Genomic DNA, 22,970 nt, shown 5'->3' with positions numbered 1-22,970 from the left:
CGTGGAGGAAGTGAAACATGTGAAACCTGAATAGTCACTTTTAGGAGTCCTACTCACATTGGCCTCACTTCTATAGTGAAATAAATAGTGAAAATAAACTATTCCCCATTATTCTGGAGACCCCCCTGGAACTCCCTCAAGGACCACTGGGAGTCCCCACACCCCAGGTTGAGAACCACTAGTGTATGGCAACAGTTGAAGGAGAGAAATGTGACCTAGTAGTTTCATATTACATCATCAGAGGGTAACAGCTATATTAAATATCTGCATAATTGGTAACAAATCAATACCTTGATTCATTACACTGGTTTGTGTTGTATTGCTTAGATCAGGGGTGTCAGACTCATTTTAGTTCAGGGGCCACATACAGTCCAATTTGATCTCCAGTATCAGCACCACATTATCACAAGTATCAGGACCTTGAAAATATATTTTTTTTGTGGAGGAATAAATTACTTTTTTTTCTCATAAATTTATGACTTTATTCTCATAATATTACAACTTTTTTTCTCCTAAACTTATGACTTTATTCTCATATTATTACAACTTTTTTTCACGTAAACATATGATTTTATTCTCATATTAAGCCCTTTTTTCTCGTAAATTTATGACTTTATTCTCATAATATTTCGCCTTTTTTTCTCCTAAACATATTACTTTATTCTTAAATATTACGACTTTTTTTCTCGTAAACCTATGACTTTATTCTCATAATATTACGACTTTTTTTCTCGTAAACCTATGACTTTATTCTCATAATATTACGACTTTTTTTCTCGTAAACTTATGACATCATTCTCATGATATTACGCATTTTTTTCTCGTAAATTTCTGACTTTATTCTCGTAATATTATGACTTTATTCTCGAAATCTCAGATGTATTTTTTTTCCTCAATGTGGCCCAAATACTTTTTGTCGTAGAATATGACAATGCAGTAGAAATAATGTTGTTTTAGTTTTGTACGGCACATTTTAGGCGGACAGTTTTACTTCCTGTTAAAATGATAGCGCCCCACTCAGTGTTTAGGAGGGTTGGTTTAGGTTTAGGTAGGAGGAAACGCTTATCGACCGGAAACAGAATTCGACACAACACCTGAGTTGGAGAAGTGATGAGCTAATTGATGGCAGGTGTGCAAGTAGAGCGGCAATCCGGGAGACTGACCGTGAATCACATGAGACACAAGAAAAACACAAGGAAAACAGACAACTTCATCAGATATCATGTTTGCTGACAGTATGATGTGGTGTAATGTATCCGTGTGCGAGAGCTGCAACATGATGCCAGCAGATGAGGAGCGGTCCGACCTGCGACGCCGCTGGTAAGCGTGGTTGGGTGTATAGGGTGTGGTGCACAGGGTGCTTTTGTGTCTTACACAACACCCATCTCTTGTAAGTGTGTCACTTATCATTCTCTAAAGCTTCTGGAGAAGAGCTACACGGGAATATTGATACCGCTGTCATATCTCTCTGTTAAATATATGAAGCTACAGCAAGCAGCCGGTTAGCTTAACTTAGCTTAGCTTAGCATAAAGACTGGAAACTGAGGGAACAGCTAGCCTGGCTCTGTCCAATTGTAACAAAATCTGCCTAGCAACTGAAGCTCACTAATTAAAGGGGAACTACGCCCATTTTCAAAATTCATACAATGTTATTCCTGTGGTCTAAGGAAGTCCAAAAAATATTAGTACACATGAGCAACTCTCTCCCAAATCCCAAAACCAGAGTGCTAAAACTCAAACTTGTGATGTCATATCGTATAAAGTGTGGAATAGGGAGCACAGGCGCAGTTTGCGTTGTTTCAGGGGGCTCACTGGATCCCCCCTAGAAATGCATTTTATATATTTTTTATAATAACGCAGAACTAATTATTTATTGTAATGATGAATAATGTCAACCTTGTTGTGTCTTCTTATTGACAGAATAAGAAACTAACAAGATAAGAAGATAGATTTGTGGGCTATACATTTACTTATAGTGAACAAACCACATACTTCAGCTGTGCGGTCAAGATCAGACTTTAGATTCAGCTCAACATCAAACAAAACTTGTGGATTTGCAAACAAAGCTTTTGGATTTGCATTAATATATTTTTAATCACAATTTTTATTTTACTTGCAATACAACATTTTTTGGTTACAGTGTGGAAAGGTTTTCTCTCAAACCTATTGTGTTGATTGGACAAGAAAGACCCAAAGTAACTGCATTATGTTCTCAGCCAAGAAATAGTCCAGCACATAACCTATAAAACAGAAGTCCAGTCTTTATGCTAACCAGCTGCCAGCTATAGTCTTATATTTAAAACACAGACATGAACGTGGTATCGCTCTTCTTTTGTAACTCTCTGCCAGAAAGTGAGTACATGTGTTTCCCAAATTTTTTTAACTATTATGTTTAATTTAAAGGGGCAATCCTAGGATTTAGTATAGCACTTCCATGAAGTTGGGTGACTTGTGAGAGACAGCGTAAAAGAAGAATGATAAAAATCGGAGCAGCGGAGATGGCCTTTTTTTTTTTTTTTTTACATTTTTCCAAATAACGTTTGTGCAGCAGAGACTAGGATAACTTTCAGAGAGTTTACTTTAACCAGCTACCTAATAACATGGCGACATATTTTGACATCGATTTACATGCAGAACAGGTTTTACTATATGATGGTGTGTATTTTGATTAAATACAGGCAAATATACTTTACGCTGCCTTTTAGTTGATGGTTTACAATAGTTGACAATATGCGCTTCCATTGTTGTGTGACGTCAGACAACTGCTTCTTTGTGAAGTCGAGGTAGACTGATTTGACCTGAGTTCACAAGTAGGAATGACATTGAGTGACATTCCATTGTACTTTCTCTAGGGTCGGGAGGTCGGGAATTTCAGTTCAGAGTTGTCTGGAACGCAGCATATGACCCCACCTGCCTCCTAAATGCCCTCTTCTTTCAAACCACACACCTCGATTTTGTAACAATGGCTTTCTGTTGAAAATGTAAAATCCCAAGCCCAAACTAAGCTAATGATGTCGTAAAACTTTGGAAAGCTCTCTCCAGAACCACAGACAACATTATATAGCTGTTTCCACAGACCGAGTAGAACTTTAAAGTAATATTACCCTTTAAAGTAACTCCATCTGCATTTTATAAAAAAATACAAAACTAAGTTGATATCAAAATTGTCTTTCACTTTGTATAGTAGTGGAAGTAGTGCTGTAAGAGGTGGGATAATGCATCACCCACCCAAGCCAAGCTAAATATCCTGCTTCGTGATCATTTTGGTTAACGTAGACCACTGAAATGTTGGTGCTGAATCCCAGCTGATTAGACTTTTGTCAGGCTATTAGATAGGCTTTAACAGTCGCTATAAGCTTCATAGATGTGGGTCAATAGAGGCCTACTACACCCACTAGTAGGTTTTATCATCTATTCACATGGCAGATTACTGAAAGTTTTCACCCAGGAGACCAGAGTTTGCATCCCGTTTGTTACTAAGTGTTTTTTGTTTGTGTTCAAAACGTAACGATTCCTTCAGTAGGTGTAGTAGGCCCCTAATGACCCACAGCTATGGTGCTTTCTAGCGACTGATAACTCCTATTCAATGGCCTGATAACAGTCGAATCGGGTGCAAAAACTCACATTCAAGTGAGTTGTATTGTAAGATAGTTGAGAGAAAGTATTGTTCTCTGTACTTAAAGCTCAAAGGTGAGCTTATCAATCATGTTGTATGTATCACAAATACCAGATGCCGTCAGTCTACGTGTGGTAATAGAGGAAATGAGTCGCTGTCATGCAGCTGTGATTTTTTTCAGCTCCTGAAGAATGCAGGATGTCATCCAACAGGCATGTCCACAACCGGAAAGTTTTGTATCAGTCACACCCACACAAAAATAAAAGCTGTACACCTGTGTACGCAGCAGACACGAACCTGACTGGAAAAGAGACCTTTGCAAATAAATAATAATGTCAGAATAATTGTATTAGGTAAAGACCTTTTTCAGATTTTTAAAAAATATATTCAGTCTTTGCCAGGTCTAGTTCAAGTTTATCAGAAGTTAATTTAATACTCAACAGACTCCATAATTACTGTTTAGCCAATGATTCTGAAAAACAAAATGATCTTTACAGAAGTCCTATAGATTATTACACATTTTAGCAAAAAAGGAGTTTTGTCATAAAATAAAAAAAAAAAGTAAAATGGAAAAAAAATGAGTGACAGAGTGACAGTGCTTACGTGCCATCAGTTTGGTATCATCTTTCCTTCATTATTAAACAGACCTAAGCAACAGGTTGAACAAGTCCTGCTTGACCCCACCCCGGCCGTGAAGCATTGCAGAGCAGGTGCTGACAAAATAATGATAAAGTGTCAGGCGACAGGACAGCAAGACATAAGGTATGGTACTCTTTTAACTCATAATTACAAATAATGTAACGGTAGACATACATTTTTTATTACATTGTGCAGACTATATACTCTTCTGCAGTACATATCCTCTACAAAAATTCATGTTTTCTGGTCTAAAAGTTGTAAAGCAATACGAAAATATTAAGAAAAATGCTACAAAAGCAACAGTTTGAGTTTTTTTTGTAGGATTTTTAGTCAGTTGTGATACACAAGAAATAAAAGAGAGAGTTAACACAGATAAAAATCTGTTATTGTGAGCATTTGGAGAGAAGACTGAGCGCTAGAGCTATATGGGAAAGGCTGTGTGTAATCACAAATTAAGTTTGTCACATAAAGTAGGTTGTTGTATCGAGGCGAGTGTTTGTGTCATTGGAATAAAGGTGCTTCACTGCGTCATATTTTTAGAGTTCAAGCTCTACAGCATTACTGGCATTCTAGTTTATTAGCAAATGCTGACAGATGAGGTTATGATCATATCTAGTAAACATATATTTCCTTGCTGACAACATTCCTTTTAAACTCTCTCAGTTATAAAACAAACATAAACACAATTACACTCCCTTGGCTGCAGCAAATGGGACTGTAGACACAGCTTTAGTAATTCATTTGACTTCAGGAAATGTGGAGAGCACCTTTGTTTGAGACTAAATAAAGAATATATTATAAATGAAGTTGAATAAATGTGTTTTGTATCTTCTATCTTCTATCAGACTATTTGACAGGTGGGGAGGTGATGTCTTCAGGGTTGACTGCGTTGTGTCTCCTGCTCCTGCACACTGGAGCTCAGGGTTTTGGGATTTTGCCAGGAGATTCTCTGAGTCACCTGGAAATCACCGAGAGTGCGATTCTTAATGTCACCGTGCAGGTTTGCCGTGCTCTGGCCCAAGCTGAAGGGACAGACTTCACTCCTCCTGTAAGAATTCCCTTCATTAAAAAGTTGTTTTTACTAGAAATGAGTTATGTTATGTAATCTTTTAGTAATGCTATTATGATTTGACTCTTGTCTGTGCGTTTAGCCGCAGCCTTTCACTGCAGAGACTGTTGCTGTGGCCTGTGGTGCACCACAGTCGTCCAAGAGTTACCGCCAAGCCATTCAATTCATCATACTGAGGAATGTACGGGTGGACATCCGTCATGCCCTCAATGCAAGCTTCCACTTTGATGAAGAAATGTTTGATCAAGGAAGGAAAATCATCACTGAGGGAATAGTGGCCGTCAAAGCAAGCAACAAGCAAGAAAACTACGAGGCAGCGAGACAGAAAATAGGAGAGATTTTCCATCCTTTACAGGTATTTCTCATTATTTTAAAAAAAGCTGTTTTAAAAGATTCAAAGTAACTCGATGGATTATTAACCCTCATCTTCTTCTGTCTACTTGAAGGACTTCTACAGTCATAGTAACTGGCTGGAGGTCGGGAACACACTCCCAAACCCCAACCTGATAAGATCAGACGTCAGCATTGGTAACGTAGCAGGTAAAGAGATTGTGAGATGTGACGTCCGTCTGTGTTAGCAAACAGATAACAACGCCGAAGAGGAATGCAGTTTGGGTGTGATTGTAGAGAAATTATTTCACAGAAACTATTTAACTAATTATAACTAATTATTTGCTAACTAAAAATATTATTAACTTCACAGATGTAAGCAGAGCGACGTGTCGCAACTGTGATGGGGACGACTGCAGGAACAACATCTTGGAGGACATCATAGAGGGGAAGGTCCTGACCTCTGGATATTTTGGTATTGTGCCTATAGTCTCAACCAAACCAAGAGGTTAGTGATTCATTTAATTCATCCATTAATGCCACAGCATTACTCTCAGGATTATAACTAGTAGTCAGTTAATACGTTTAAGAAGTTAAATCAAACAGTCTTACTAAAATGGTTCACATGAACATGCAGATATACTGTATTCTTGAGATTTTCCTGAGCTTTCCACTTTGTGGTCTACTTCAAGATTTCCTTTTTAATGGTACAGTAGTTGACTCATCAACAAATCCTGAGGCCTGTACTACGAAGCAGGATTTGGGGTTAGCGAGGTAACTTCAGGGTTAACTTTGCGTCTCACGACGGTGGTTCACTCCTTACCGAGGTAGATCGTCATGGTAACGTGCGCTGAACACCTAACCTGCTCCGGAGCAGGTTATGTTCGAGATAAGAGAGATCAAATCGTATAAAAGCACCGCCTACTGACCAATCAAAGATCTGTGCGCGGATCGTATGATAATATCACACAAGGACAAAGAAGTTCCAGTCATAATCCAGTCTAAAAACAACACAGTTTAAACTGACAAATGCAGGAAGGATGGCTGGCTGTATGCTGTGGGTGATTACCACTTTGAATTATGTTTTCATATTTATATTTTTACTTGCTCTTGAGTCAATATCACACCGCCGGAGTTGAGTACATGCAGCTGAAAGAAGGCTGAAATAGTCATACTCTCCACATCCTTCCCAAAGGGCAAAATGAAATGAAATCTATTCATCCATCATATCATGAAAGCTTATTATGATATCACTGCTCCATCTAAACGACTATATCTGACTTTTGTGGATTCCGCTAAATTAATAAAGCTGTTAATTTACGCATTCACACATCGGCAGTTTTTTCTTTTGCCAGCTGTCCTTCCTACTATTAGTCTGGATTATGTGTTTCACTTCCTCATATTTGTCTAATATTATAGTTTGTAAAATATGACACTCTGCTGACAGTAGACTTGTCCATGTCTGTGTTTGGTCAGATGCTGCAAACACCAACCCTTTCATGTGAATGCACTCATATCCAGATTGAGAAACCATGGGCTGATTTACAGAGTTGATAACCACCGTCGTACAGTAGGACCGCTTAGCGGGATCTCGTTTGTTGGGGTTAGTTAAGCCAGATAATGAGAAGATACCTTGGGTGTTTTGAGCCCGCTCCGTAGTACAGGCCTCTGTTGTGTAACAACATTGCAAAGATCATGACAGCAGTTCATAATATGACCTTTTAACAATGTTTCAGATCCACGTTGCTCAAAGGGACTGTTTGTAACTTCTTACACGTATAAATCAATCCGGGTCGGTGTCCCATGCGCGCTCGCGTGTGGCTACGCTGTTCAGACAAGACTCCAACACAAACTACACGGAAACATCAAAACCGCAAAGTTATATCTAGTGAAGCCCGTCTTGCAAAACAGTGTTGGCCGCATCAACAGCATGCTCATAGTTGTACATTTTGTCAGTTTTGTAAAAATCTGATTCAAACAAACAGCAGCTATTCACACAATATTTCATAACTTCATTACATAAGATTTTAGCTTTAAAGGTGCTTTCAGTCCCAACTAAAGGAGTTATTTTAGTTTGCCTACACAGTTATTGGATGCTAGTTTGCTCAAAGATGTACCCACTAATGTTGAAAATGTTTTAAGGCTATCGATTCAAATATTTAATCGTGATTAATCGCATGATTGTCCATGATTAATCGCACATTTTACATCTGTTCAAAATATACATTAAAGAGAGATTTGTCAGGTATTTAATACTCTTGTCAACATGGGAGTGGGCATAAATGCTCGCTATATGCAAATGTATGTATATATTTATTATTGGAAATCAATTAACACCACAAACCAATGACAAATATTGTCCACAAACCCTCACAGGTACTGCATTTAGCATAAAAAATATGCTCAAATCATAACATGGCAAACTCAAGTGGGCATGTCTGTAAAGGGGAGACTCGTGGGTACCCATAGAACCCATTTTCATTCACATATCTTGAGGTCAGAGGTCAAGGGACCCCTTTGAATATGGCCATGACAGTTTTTCCTCGCCAAAATTTAGTGCAAGTTTGGAGCGTTATTAATCCTCCTTTGTGACAAGCTAGCATGACATGGTTGGTACCAATGGATCCCTCTAGCTTTAAAACTGAGCCCGCGACAACGACGCTACAAAGATTGAATAGCTGCCGGGCCCAATGGCGCAGTTAATGCGTTAGAGAAAATAAGGATGAATTTGCGTTAAAGCGTTAACATCACATTAACTTTGACAGCCCTAAGATGTTTATAATGTGTTGAGTGAAAACTTTAACTCATTGCTACACAATATTTAAAACGACAAACAAAGTTAAAGAGTTGCACACAGCGGTCCATAAACATAAACTCAAATATGTAACCTGTAGAATACTCGTCAGAAAATCCTGATATGACTAAAAAGGAAACAGGTGTGTATTCAACATCTCCCTCTCATGCTATTTGTTGCAAAGGAAAATGCAGTCACGGAGGAGGAGTTGATCAAACAAGCACCATCGAACCTACAGGTGGGATCAACAAAGACTCGTTCAGCGCAAGCCACGGACACCTCCACACTGCCGCAGCAAACATGGCAATAGCTGCAACCAGTCAGCTGCTGGAGGACATACGAGGGGCTGCTGGTGACAGACCATTCCTCAAGTATGAAACCCATTCTGCATGTTTGAGTTATGTACTGTAAGGAGGTTTGTTTCTCTTTGTTTGATCCATCTCTCTGTATCCCTCAGGATGATGGGAATCTCCAAAGGATCCAGTAAAGCTCTTTGTTTTGTGATTGACACCACACAAAGCATGAGTGATGACATTGCAGCAGTAAGGACCGTCACTGCCTCTATAATCAACAGTGACGTGGGAACAATAGATGAGCCTGCAGTTTACATTCTTGTACCTTTCAACGATCCAGGTAGGATCTTCAGGATGCTACAAATTTTGTTGTTGTTGTTGTAAAAAAAAGCATCATCGAGGTGTTTTCTTTCTCTTGTCTCCACCTGAACCTCAGATTTTGGGCCGCTGATAAAGACTACAGACCCAAACGTCTTCAAGACTGTCGTTAATTCACTTACAGCAGCCGGTGGAGGAGATGACCAGGAACTGAGTCTTTCAGGTCTTCAGGTGATGTGATGTGTGGTTGTTACTACTTCAAAAGTTTTAGTATAATAGGAAGTGTGTACTTTAAGCCTGTTATCAGAATAGTGCCTGTTAATGTTTAATGTGAATATTTTCTGTATATTGTTGCTTTTTTTTATGCCGCCTGTGCCGTACTCCACTGTCTCCATGTACAGATACACTCACGCTCACGTACACACCTGTATGACATCGACAACATCGGACCGCAACGGAAATAAGTCATGTGACTTTTTTTTGTGTCATCCTTGATGTTCTTTTAACACTGCGTGTACACACTGGTGGAAAGAGTAGCCAAAAACTGTACTTAAGTAAAATACTGTTACTTTGCCAAAGTATGTACTCAAGTAGAAGTAAAAGTAGTCAACGCACATCAACAGACACACTTACTGCTCCGTCAGCTCAGTGTCAGCACGCTTCTCTGACGTACTGACAGCAGACCAGAGTTCACACCCGGAGCCTGCTGCACCGTGCGCTATTAATTAGTTTGTAAATATTAGCTGCTACCGCTATTTAAAAGCCACAACGTTAACATTACTGCTGCTGTAGCTTCAGCCGCGCTGCTTTGCACGAAGTCTTGTGGAGGCGTGGCTGCGGTAGGATAATGGAGGACCAGCCGACTACCTGCCTCTTAATGGATCATGAATGTATAAAATAAATAAAAGAAGTGCGATAAAAACGCATCCAAATGTAACGCCGTAAAAGTAATGATTTTTCTCTTAAAATCTACTCAAGTAAGAAGTAAAAAGTATGCTGCATTAAAACTACTCTGACAAGTAGGCATACAATTTAGTCAAAAGTTACTTGAACGGAGTAAATGTACCTCGTTACCACTCACCTCTGCATGTACACTGATAGTGTAACCATGTAAGTGTCTTTTTAAAATGATTTGTCAAATAAAGCGAACTAAACAAAAAAAAAAAAAAAAAGATCTGACCCCAAAAGTTTGTTGACGTGATAACATTTTAAACTAAAACAATCCTTGTTTTTCTACTTTCTCATCCTCATACAGCTGGCTTTAGCCGCCGCTCCTTCAAATTCTGAGATCTTCCTCTTCACGGACGCACCCGCTAAAGACAAAAACCTGAAAAGCACAGTGATCGCACTCATAGAGCGGACACAGTCAGTGGTGAGTATCTAAGCATGAACTCATATATGGTCAGTATGCAATCGCACACATCTATCTTGTGAGATTGTGAGAATTTCTTGGACATATGTTTTGAAAATGTATTGTTTTTTTGCACATGTTTTGTTATTGATTCTCTATGTACACTATAAACTGCTGGTTTATTTATTTATTGATTTGACAGGGACAGTACACAGCTTCTTACCAGAGTTAGCTATGAGCTGATTTCCATCTGTAGTCCCTGAGAATTGTTATAATCTGGAGGCAGGCTTGCAGATGTGCACTAACAGTATCTAATTGGCTGTAGCCACAACTATGGGTGGGACTAAGACTATTTCAATGACGCACACCCAATTCTGTTTGATTCCTCTGAATCTGACTAAACATTGTAGAGCTGCAACAGTTCGATTAATACATTAGTTGATCAACAGAAAACTCATTGGATGCAATTTTAGATTGATAAATACTTTATTCGTCCCCGTGGGGAAATTGGTTTGCAGCACAATCACAAGGCATTTCTTCAACAAAAACATCACTATCACAGAAGACTTCACTAGACCTACTCGTACCCATACTTCGCACATTGCATTTACAGTATTTTTCTAAGACAAAATTGTCTGGTTCCAGCTTTTCAGATGTGATTATTTGCTGGTTTAATTGGTCTTCTATGATTGTAAACTGAATATTTTTTTAGTTTTGGACAAAACAAAACATCTATGGACGTCACTTTGGGTTCTGGGAACGGATGGGCATTTTTCACTATTTTCTGACATTTTATAGACTAATCTGATTAATGGAGAAAATAATCAGCAGATAATCATTACTTGCAGCCCTAAAACATAGCAGTTTTGTTAATGTAATAAAGAAAAACCAGGGATAAATGACAGCAATAAACATGTTTTGGTACTTTTACTCACATTAATGTTTACTAAAGGCCTTTCTGATTTGGTTGATTCCCCCTTTTTTCCCAGGTGATCTTCATGATTACTGGCTCAACGGTAGTCAATCGTAGGGGACGGAGCGTTGAACAGAAACAACAAAAGATATCCGAAGCAGACGCCCAGCTGTACAGAGACGTGGCTCAGGCTTCGGGAGGTCTGGTTATTGAAGTCGCAAAGAGTGAGCTCCCTTTGGCCACCAGCATCATAGCGCAGTCCTCCAACTCTTCTCTGGTAATCTCACACAAAGATCTCACTACTAGTTAGTGTGGTCAGTTCAAAGATTTCAGCTGTTCAATGTCAATCTCCTAGGTGACCCTTCTGCAGGCAGCCAGGAGCCCAGGAAAGACGGATACTTTCTCTTTTAGAGTTGATGACACTGTAATAAACCCTACAGTTTACATCACTGGGCGCTCCTTCAACTTCACTCTCACCAGCCCCACAGGTAATACTGCCTTTCTAAATTAAATCCTCTCACTAAAGTTAAGGCACAATAACAATATAATATGTGATTAAAATATCATTAAAAAAGCCATAGTGTTATATGCCATAAAAGTCATTGTATGTTAAAATCCAGTTAAAATGCCATAGATATGTCATGGTATAGTAGCCTATGCCATAAAAAATATAAAAAATAAAAAGTCATAGTATAGTATGCCATAAAAATGTCATAAAAAGTCATAGTATAGTAAGCCATTAAAATGTCATAGTTTGTCATAAAACGTATCATAAAAATGTCATAGAAAAAGTCATAGTATCGTATACCATAAAAATATCATACAAAATGTAATAGTATAAGTCACAAAAGTCATAGCATGGTATGACATAAAAATGTCAGAAAAGTCATAGTATGCCACAAAATGGCATAGTATAGTATGTCATCAAATGTAATAAGAAATGTAATAGTACAATATGTCACAAATAATGTCATATTATAGTATGTCACAAAAATATAATAAAATATCATAGAAATGTCAATAAAAAGTGATAGTATAATGTGCCATAAAAACATTTCATATTGTATGTCGTAAAAAAAAAAGTCATAGAATAATATGCCTTTAAAGAGATTTTAAAAAGTTGTACTATAAGGCAAATGAGAAAATCCTTAAGGAAGATGTTAATTGCTACAGGAATCAACAGGGTTTGTAGAAAAGGAGGTCTGGTGATGGATATGGCTACCAAGAACTCATTCAAGCATTTGTTTGCAGTTATAGTCTTTTCCATATAATGTGATAAATGTTTTGATGTTTAAAACTAAATGTAGCACATCTCATTTGTGAGAAATGTTTGAGGCGATCAAGTCATTATCAGTCCGTCACAATACATCTTTTGTAACTGTTTCCTACTTTTTTTGTTTTGAAGGTGAATCTCAGCAAAGCACCGACACAACGGGATCATTGATCACTGCATCCCAGTCGGTGGGAAACTTCCAGACTGTGCAACTAAAAAAAATAACTGGACTGTGGAAGATGAAAATGGCGTCAACTAATCCATACTCGCTGAGGGTCGTAGGTGAGACCACCATGATGGATTCAATGTGATTACAAAATGAATGTTAGAGCAAAATATTGTTTTGGTTTGGATCTCAAATTGTCCAATACTTTGCTGTACGACTAAATACTTCAAAACTAACAGGATATTTAATTTGGAATACAGATAGACAACTCCAGTATCAATCAGCTTTGTAGAGAAAAACACTGAAAGACTCTGTATACAGTATGATCACTTACCCTTTTTGATTTTTTTTTTCTCATGACTTTTAATTTGCAGGTCAGAGTCCCATTGACTTCCTGTTTGACTTTGTTGAGATGTCACAGGGCCCGTTTGGAGGATTTGATGCTCTTGACACACGTCCCAGAGCTGGTAAAGGAAACGGCTTAAGATGTGAATCTGATGATATGCTAATGTAACATAACATCATCAAGTCAAACATGACAAATTTCTTTTTTCTTTAAAAGGTGTCAACGGCAGCTTGTTGGTGTCTTTAACGGGGAGTGACTCTGCCACGTTGACAGAAGTCGCTCTGGTTGAATCGTCGGGGTCGGAAGAGATTAAAGGAGTCGTGGAGGCTCAGGGGAGCGGAAACTTCTTAGTTAAAATTAACAGGATACCGTCAGTGGCGTTTGTGGTGCGGGTTAAGGGACATGGTGACATCACCATAGCATCAACAGTCTTCCAAAGGCAAACACCCACCAACTTCAGAGCTTCTAATCTGACTATTACTGTGAGTATCCATCCGAGACCATCACTGTGTCACATGAGAAGAGATGCAACAATTAAAAATGTTAATGTTCACTTAAATCATCACCACACACGCTGGCTCTTGTCTGACTTCTCCTGTATTTAGGCTGATTCAAATGCCATCTTGGTACCAGGAACACCATTCTCTGTGCCCTTCACTGTGACGACCAGTGGAGTAGGGGGAAACTTCACCATCCGAGCCACCAACAGCCGAGGTTTTGACTCAACATCTCCAACCCGTTTATTTGTGGAAACTGGAAACAGTACTAACGGTACAGTGACCATGTCAGCACCTCTTAACACCCCGTCTGGTTCTGACGTCACCCTGGCCATTGAGGCCGAGGCTCCGGGGGGTGAAGACACAAACTATATCGTGCTGCGTTTCTCCATCGTTAACACGGTAATACTCCCACTGAGAAATCCCATTTATTAATACAATTCTTTGTGGAAAAATACAATGTATGATACCTTTTTCTTCTCATAGGTGACTGATTTCATTCAGCCGGTGTGCCAGCTGCTCAGCCTGGAGACCAACTGCTCTGATATCTGCAGCTTAGAGATGTGGAAGTTCTCTGCTCAGGCGTCTGATGGGGATGACGGAACGGGTGTCGACAGCGTTAGCCTCAGACGGGGCAACGGGACCTTGAACACCAGCCTGGCCGCTGGCAACGAGAACATAACACTGGTGTCTTACAGTTCGTCTTGCTGTTCACCTGATATGGAGATGCTGGTTGTGGATCGAGTGGGTAATGTCGGCGTCTGTTCCTATAATTTCCGGGACACTCCGTCTTCGTCCACCAAAGTAATTCCGTCGTTTCTTCTTTGGCTAAGCATAGTGGTACTGGGGCTCCGTGTACAGACAGAACTGGGCATCCAGTGACTCCATGAGGGTCACCTGTAGTGGAAAACACAACACAGAAGAGAGACATTTTTAAAGAACAGTTTTTTATTGTCATAATGTATAATCATTTACAGAACACAATGTTTTGCTCTTTCGCATTTTTTTCTCCTGTTAACTTTGAACACTATTTACACTTTGAAAATTATTCAGATAGACTTAATGAATTGGTCTGTAATCGTCTGATATGGAGTGTGGGGTGTGCATGAGTGTGCTTGCTTTAGGCCTGCATGATATGCGATGATGATATGACTTGCAATAAATAAACAAATATTGGTGTGCATATTAGCTATACATATATTTTAAATATAACTATGCTAAATGTTGTTTCTAGAGCAGCAGTAGAAATGTTTATAAAAGCAAAGTCACTATATAAACTGCTATCTCACTGGAATAAAAAATTTGAATAAAATAAATAATACTGAGTGACATCAGTCATTATCAGTCATTCCTCCTCCCTCTGCTGATGTGAACCACTCCCTGCAGGTACCGCTGGTAGAAAAGAGGAGGGTGCTGCTTTGTCTGAGTCAGCTGACGAGTTTACAAGTAAGATACATAGCAAACTAACCTAAACAGTAAGAATACATAGCCTACTGGCAGCATTTGTTTTAGCTTGTGTAGCCGAGGGTTACTTTGCTCCTACACTTAATGAACATAATGAATTAATAACACAGAGGTACCGTAGTCTGAACCCTTGTCAATAACACCGCATCATCACTACACGCCTTCCGTTCCTCCCTTCACAAACTTCCTGGACACAATCACTGGATCACTGCTTACAAGAGGGAACTAAAGTCATTCAGAACTCAAAAAATAAAAAAGTCATAGTATAGCATGTCGAAAAAAAGTAAAAAAAAACCCTCATAGTATAGAATGTCGAAAAAAAGTCATAGTATAGCATGTCGAAAAAAAGTCATGGTATAGTATGTCGAAAAAAACGTCATAGTATAGCATGTCGAAAAAAGTGAAAAAAAAACGTCATTGTATAGCATGTCGAAAAAATGTCATTGTATGTCGAAAAAAACTTCATATTATAGTATGTCGAAAAAAACGTCATAATAAAGCATGTCGAAAAAAACACCATAGTATGGTATGTCGAAAAATAGTTAAAAAAAACCCTTATAGTATAGAATGTCGAAAAAAACGTCATAGTATAGTATGTCGAAAAAAACGTCATAGTATAGTATGTCGAAATAAATGTCATAGTAAAGCATGTCGAAAAAAACGTCATAGTATAGTATGTCGAAATAAACGTCATAGTAAAGCATGTCGAAAAAAACGTCATAGTATAGTATGTCGAAAAAAAGTTAAAAAAACCCTCATAGTATAGAATGTCGAAAAAAAGTCATAGTATAGTATGTCGAAAAAAACGTCATAGTATAGTATGTCGAAAAAAACGTCATAATAAAGCATGTCTAAAAAAACGTCATAGTAAAGCATGTCGAAAAAAACGTCATAATAAAGCATGTCGAAAAAAACGTCACAGTATAGTATGTCGAAAAAACGTCATAGTATAGTATGTCGAAATAAACGTCATAGTAAAGCATGTCGAAAAAAACGTCATAGTATAGTATGTCGAATAAAATGTCATAGTATAGTATGTCGAAAAAAACGTCATAGTATAGTATGTCGAAAAATAGTTAAAAAAACCCTTATAGTATAGAATGTCGAAAAAAACGTCATAGTATAGTATGTCGAAAAAAACGTCATAGTATAGTATGCCAAAAAAAGTTAAAAAAACCCTTATAGTATAGTATGTCGAAAAAAAGTCATAGTATAGTATGTCGAAAAAAACGTCATAGTATAGTATGTCGAAAAAAAGTAAAAAAAAATGTCAGTATAGTATGTCGAAAAAAACGTCATAGTATAGTATGTCGAAAAAAACGTCATAGTATAGTATGTCGAAAAAAACGTCATAATAAAGCATGTCGAAAAAAACGTCATAGTAAAGCATGTCGAAAAAAACGTCATAATAAAGCATGTCGAAAAAAACATCATAGTAAAGCATGTCGAAAAAAACGTCATAGTATAGTATGTCGAAATAAACGTCATAGTAAAGCATGTCGAAAAAAACGTCATAGTAAAGCATGTCGAAAAAAACATCATAGTATGGTATGTCGAAAAATAGTTAAAAAAACCCTTATAGTATAGAATGTCGAAAAAAACGTCATAGTATAGTATGTCGAAAAAAACGTCATAATAAAGCATGTCGAAAAAAACGTCATAGTATAGTATGTCGAAAAACGTCATAGTATAGTATGTCGAAAAAAACATCATAGTAAAGCATGTCGAAAAAAACGTCATAGTATAGTATGTCGAAATAAACGTCATAGTAAAGCATGTCGAAAAAAACGTCATAGTATAGTATGTCGAAAAAAACGTCATAATAAAGCATGTCGAAAAAAACATCATAGTATGGTATGTCGAAAAATAGTTAAAAAAACCCTTATAGTATAGAATGTCGAAAAAAACGTCATAGTATAGTATGTCGAAAAAAACGTCATAGTATAGTATGTCGAAAAAACGTCATAGTATAGTATGTCGAAATAAACGTCATAGTAAAGCATGTCGAAAAAAACGTCATAGTATAGTATGTCGAAAAAAAGTAAAAAAAAATGTCATAGTATAGTATGTCGAAAAAAACGTCATAGTATAGTATGTCGAAAAAAACGTCATAATAAAGCATGTCGAAAAAAACGTCATAGTAAAGCATGTCGAAAAAAACGTCATAATAAAGCATGTCGAAAAAAACATCATAGTATAGTATGTCGAAAAAAAGTTAAAAAAAACGTCATAGTAAAGCATGTCGAAAAAAACGTCATAGTATAGTATGTCGAAAAAAACGTCATAGTATAGTATGTCGAAATAAACGTCATAGTAAAGCATGTCGAAAAAAACGTCATAGTATAGTATGTCGAAATAAACGTCATAGTAAAGCATGTCGAAAAAAACGTCATAGTATAGTATGTCGAAAAAAACGTCATAATAAAGCATGTCGAAAAAAACATCATAGTATAGTATGTCGAAAAATAGTTAAAAAAACTCTCATAGTATAGAATGCCGAAAAAAACGTCATAGTATAGTATGTCGAAAAAAAGTTAAAAAAAACCCTCATAGTATAGTATGTCGAAAAAAACGTCATAGTAAAGCATGTCGAAAAAAACGTCATAATAAAGCATGTCGAAAAAAACATCATAGTATGGTATGTTGAAAAATAGTTAAAAAAACCCTTATAGTATAGAATGTCGAAAAAAAACGTCATAGTATAGTATGTCGAAAAAAACGTCATAGTATAGTATGTCGAAATAAATGTCATAGTAAAGCATGTCGAAAAAAACGTCATAGTATAGTATGCCAAAAAAAGTTAAAAAAACCCTTATAGTATAGTATGTCGAAAAAAAGTCATAGTATAGTATGTCGAAAAAAACGTCATAGTATAGTATGTCGAAAAAACGTCATAGTATAGTATGTCGAAATAAACGTCATAGTAAAGCATGTCGAAAAAAACGTCATAGTATAGTATGTCGAAAAAAAGTAAAAAAAAATGTCAGTATAGTATGTCGAAAAAAGCGTCATAGTATAGTATGTCGAAAAAAACGTCATAGTATAGTATGTCGAAAAAAACGTCATAATAAAGCATGTCGAAAAAAGCGTCATAGCAAAGCATGTCGAAAAAAACGTCATAATAAAGCATGTCGAAAAAAACATCATAGTAAAGCATGTCGAAAAAAACGTCATAGTATAGTATGTCGAAATAAATGTCATAGTAAAGCATGTCGAAAAAAACGTCATAGTATAGTATGCCAAAAAAAGTTAAAAAAACCCTTATAGTATAGTATGTCGAAAAAAAGTCATAGTATAGTATGTCGAAAAAAACGTCATAGTATAGTATGTCGAAAAAACGTCATAGTATAGTATGTCGAAATAAACGTCATAGTAAAGCATGTTGAAAAAAACGTCATAGTATAGTATGTCGAAAAAAAGTAAAAAAACCCTTATAGTATAGAATGTCGAAAAAAAACGTCATAGTATAGTATGTCGAAAAAAACGTCATAGTATAGTATGTCGAAATAAATGTCATAGTAAAGCATGTCGAAAAAAACGTCATAGTATAGTATGCCAAAAAAAGTTAAAAAAACCCTTATAGTATAGTATGTCGAAAAAAAGTCATAGTATAGTATGTCGAAAAAAACGTCATAGTATAGTATGTCGAAAAAACGTCATAGTATAGTATGTCGAAATAAACGTCATAGTAAAGCATGTCGAAAAAAACGTCATAGTATAGTATGTCGAAAAAAAGTAAAAAAAAATGTCAGTATAGTATGTCGAAAAAAGCGTCATAGTATAGTATGTCGAAAAAAACGTCATAGTATAGTATGTCGAAAAAAACGTCATAATAAAGCATGTCGAAAAAAGCGTCATAGCAAAGCATGTCGAAAAAAACGTCATAATAAAGCATGTCGAAAAAAACATCATAGTAAAGCATGTCGAAAAAAACGTCATAGTATAGTATGTCGAAATAAATGTCATAGTAAAGCATGTCGAAAAAAACGTCATAGTATAGTATGCCAAAAAAAGTTAAAAAAACCCTTATAGTATAGTATGTCGAAAAAAAGTCATAGTATAGTATGTCGAAAAAAACGTCATAGTATAGTATGTCGAAAAAACGTCATAGTATAGTATGTCGAAATAAACGTCATAGTAAAGCATGTTGAAAAAAACGTCATAGTATAGTATGTCGAAAAAAAGTAAAAAAACCCTTATAGTATAGAATGTCGAAAAAAAACGTCATAGTATAGTATGTCGAAAAAAAACGTCATAGTATAGTATGTCGAAATAAATGTCATAGTAAAGCATGTCGAAAAAAACGTCATAGTATAGTATGCCAAAAAAAGTTAAAAAAACCCTTATAGTATAGTATGTAGAAAAAAAGTCATAGTATAGTATGTCGAAAAAAACGTCATAGTATAGTATGTCGAAAAAACGTCATAGTATAGTATGTCGAAATAAACGTCATAGTAAAGCATGTCGAAAAAAACGTCATAGTATAGTATGTCGAAAAAAAGTAAAAAAAAATGTCAGTATAGTATGTCGAAAAAAGCGTCATAGTATAGTATGTCGAAAAAAACGTCATAGTATAGTATGTCGAAAAAAACGTCATAATAAAGCATGTCGAAAAAAGCGTCATAGCAAAGCATGTCGAAAAAAACGTCATAATAAAGCATGTCGAAAAAAAACATCATAGTAAAGCATGTCGAAAAAAACGTCATAGTATAGTATGTCGAAATAAATGTCATAGTAAAGCATGTCGAAAAAAACGTCATAGTATAGTATGCCAAAAAAAGTTAAAAAAACCCTTATAGTATAGTATGTCGAAAAAAAGTCATAGTATAGTATGTCGAAAAAAACGTCATAGTATAGTATGTCGAAAAAACGTCATAGTATAGTATGTCGAAATAAACGTCATAGTAAAGCATGTTGAAAAAAACGTCATAGTATAGTATGTCGAAAAAAAGTAAAAAAAAACCTCATAGTATAGTATGTCGAAAAAAAGTCATAGTATAGTATGTCGAAAAAAACGTCATAGTATAGTATGTCGAAATAAACGTCATAGTAAAGCATGTCGAAAAAAACGTCATAGTATAGTATGCCAAAAAAAGTTAAAAAAACCCTCATAGTATAGTATGTCAAAAAAAACGTCATAGTATAGTATGTCGAAAAAAACGTCATAGTATAGTACGTCGAAAAAAACGTCATAGTATAGTATGTCGAAATAAACGTCATAGTAAAGCATGTCGAAAAAAACGTCATAGTATAGTATGCCAAAAAAAGTTAAAAAAACCCTCATAGTATAGTATGTCGAAAAAAACGTCATAGTATAGTATGTCGAAAAAAAGTCATAGTATAGTATGTCAAAAAAAAGTTAAAAAAACCCTCATAGTATAGTATGTCGAAAAAAACGTCATAGTATAGTATGTCGAAAAAAAGTCATAGTATAGTATGTTGAAAAAAACGTCATAGTATAGTATGTCGAAATAAACGTCATAGTAAAGCATGTCGAAAAAAACGTCATAGTATAGTATGCCAAAAAAAGTTAAAAAAACCCTCATAGTATAGTATGTCGAAAAAAAGTCATAGTATAGTATGTCGAAAAAAACGTCATAGTATAGTATGTCGAAAAAAACGTCATAGTATGGTATGTCGAAAAAAACGTCATAGTATAGTATGCCAAAAAAAGTTAAAAAAACCCTCATAGTATAGTATGTCGAAAAAAACGTCATAGTATAGTATGTCGAAAAAAACGTCATAGTATAGTATGTCGAAAAAAAGTCATAGTATAGTGTCGAAAAAAAGTTAAAAAAACCCTCATAGTATAGTATGTCGAAAAAAACGTCATAGTATAGTATGTCGAAAAAAACGTCATAGTATAGTATGTCGAAAAAAACGTCATAGTATAGTATGTCGAAGAAAACGTCATAGTATAGTATGTCGAAATAAACGTCAGAGTAAAGCATGTCGAAAAAAAGTTAAAAAAACCCTCATAGTATAGTATGTCGAAAAAAACGTCATAGTATAGTATGTCGAAAAAAACGTCATAGTATAGTATGTCGAAAAAAACGTCATAGTATAGTATGTCGAAAAAAACGTCATAGTATAGTATGCCAAAAAAAGTTAAAAAAACCCTCATAGTATAGTATGTCGAAAAAAACGTCAGTATAGTATGTCGAAAAAAACGTCATAGTATAGTATGTCGAAAAAAACGTCATAGTATGGTATGTCGAAAAAAAGTAAAAAAAAACCTCATAGTATAGTTTGTCGAAAAAAAGTCATAGTATAGTATGTCGAAAAAAACGTCATAGTATAGTATGTCGGAAAAAACGTCATAGTATAGTATGTCGAAATAAACGTCATAGTAAAGCATGTCGAAAAAAACGTCATAGTATTGTTTGTCTAAAAAAAGCCATAGTATAGTATGTCGAAAAATTAACAGCGACAAATAGCAAACAGAGTGCCCTCCTACTCAGTAGGCATAAACAGAATATGAAGTAGGGCTGTATCAAATAGCAGTAAAAGTCGACATTAAGCACAAAAGCAATGAATTTCCTCATTTAGCAGCATCATAAGAACAGTTAGATAGTAACAATAATATGCATCAGAAGGACCACCCAACCAAGCTGTTACATCAAATACTCAGTTTAGATTAGAATAGAATGTTAAAAAAGAAGAACAAAATCATCAGCGCACCATGCATACAGGATAACGGTTGTTGGCGCCACTAATGTTGTGAAATCTACTTTGAAAGCATAGATTTGCAAGTTACCAATTACTTCACACTGGAATGGAAGGGGACAAATGTAGTTTGGTTAACTATAGCTACTAATTTGTATAAAATATATATATATATATATATTTATATATATATATATATATTTGCTTCATTTGAGTCTATGTGGAGGTAGAAGGAACTTACCGCCTTTATTGTTGTAGTCTGAGTAACTAGATGTCATATGCGTTCCGTATCCGTCAACCAAAACAAATTGCAGCGAGCCAAAATGCGCCAGAGTTTCTGCATGGATATGACCTGCAACCTCACATTTCAAATCCAAAGTAGTAAACAGTACACATACAGTAAAGTATGGAAGCACTTTGGGTTTCACACATTGCCAGGAAAAGCAGAGCTAGACATCACGGCTAAAACTTTATGCTAACTCTGTCATGGACAGGAAACATTATTGTATTGCGGTAAACGTGCAGTCAAGCCAGCGGTCACTCTCATCTCCGTGGTCGAATAAGCCGACGCTACAACTGCAGAGCACTCATGTACTGCCATTTATGTTAAATGCATTCAAACAGCCCCGATGGAGCTGACCATGGACGTATAAAGAGAACGGAGCTGACGGGAGAGCTAGAGACGGACTTGGCAAAGTTAGCAGAAGTATACACGTGTGACTACGTCTGGTTTTCAAAGATGTTAACAAAGGGAACTGTAGATACAAAATACATAAAATTGATTGGATTATATTCAACAGGAGTATAAAACATTACATGTCCCTTATAAATGATAAAGAAAATACCACTAATTTGTGAGGGAAAAATTTAATAAATAATGCCTGACAATGACTGATATATTTTACTTCACAACATTTTTACTGTATTAAATTTGATATTTTCCAAAATAAAAGTCCCTAGAAGTGGATGATTCAACTTTTTCCCATGGTCTAGTGTTAAAAAAGTTAACAAAAATCGCAATAGATTGTAATATCAAATCGCAATACTTGTAGAATCGCAATACCAAAAGTCGCAATACCTATCAAATCGGCACCCAAGTATTGTGATAGTATCAACTAGGGAGATAGGTGTATCGTCCCAGCCCTATTAACTATGCTGTTGCTGTGTGAGCAACACTGGCCCTTTTGCACATGCAGGCACTACACAAAGGTGAAAGGTCAGGTGTGTGGATGGTG

General features: G+C 36.2%; 1 protein-coding gene across 2 annotated transcripts; it reads left to right on the top strand.

The window, feature by feature from the left end:
• The first annotated feature begins 1,137 nt into the window (after positions 1-1,137).
• LOC119475133 (von Willebrand factor A domain-containing protein 7-like) lies at positions 1,138-14,939 on the top strand. 2 transcript variants are annotated; one of them, XM_037747582.1, is made up of 16 exons: positions 1,138-1,320; positions 5,101-5,303; positions 5,407-5,679; positions 5,771-5,864; positions 6,028-6,162; positions 8,633-8,819; positions 8,906-9,081; positions 9,178-9,290; positions 10,315-10,431; positions 11,400-11,600; positions 11,679-11,811; positions 12,729-12,878; positions 13,137-13,229; positions 13,325-13,590; positions 13,714-14,007; positions 14,092-14,939. In XM_037747582.1, the coding sequence occupies exons 1-16, from the start codon at positions 1,290-1,292 to the stop codon at positions 14,485-14,487; spliced, it is 2,862 nt and encodes a 953-aa protein (XP_037603510.1). In that variant the 5' UTR covers positions 1,138-1,289; the 3' UTR covers positions 14,488-14,939. The 2 variants fall into 2 exon arrangements, with proteins under 2 accessions (XP_037603510.1, XP_037603511.1); XM_037747583.1 differs by lacking the exon at positions 1,138-1,320 and adding an exon at positions 4,246-4,378.
• Positions 14,940-22,970: the final 8,031 nt, after the last annotated feature.

This window comes from Sebastes umbrosus, chromosome 17 (genome assembly GCF_015220745.1).
Source record: "Sebastes umbrosus isolate fSebUmb1 chromosome 17, fSebUmb1.pri, whole genome shotgun sequence".
Classification (NCBI taxonomy): Eukaryota; Metazoa; Chordata; class Actinopteri; order Perciformes; family Sebastidae; genus Sebastes; species Sebastes umbrosus.
Note: the sequence above shows the minus strand (reverse complement) of the source record. Positions and strands in the feature narration are given on the sequence as shown.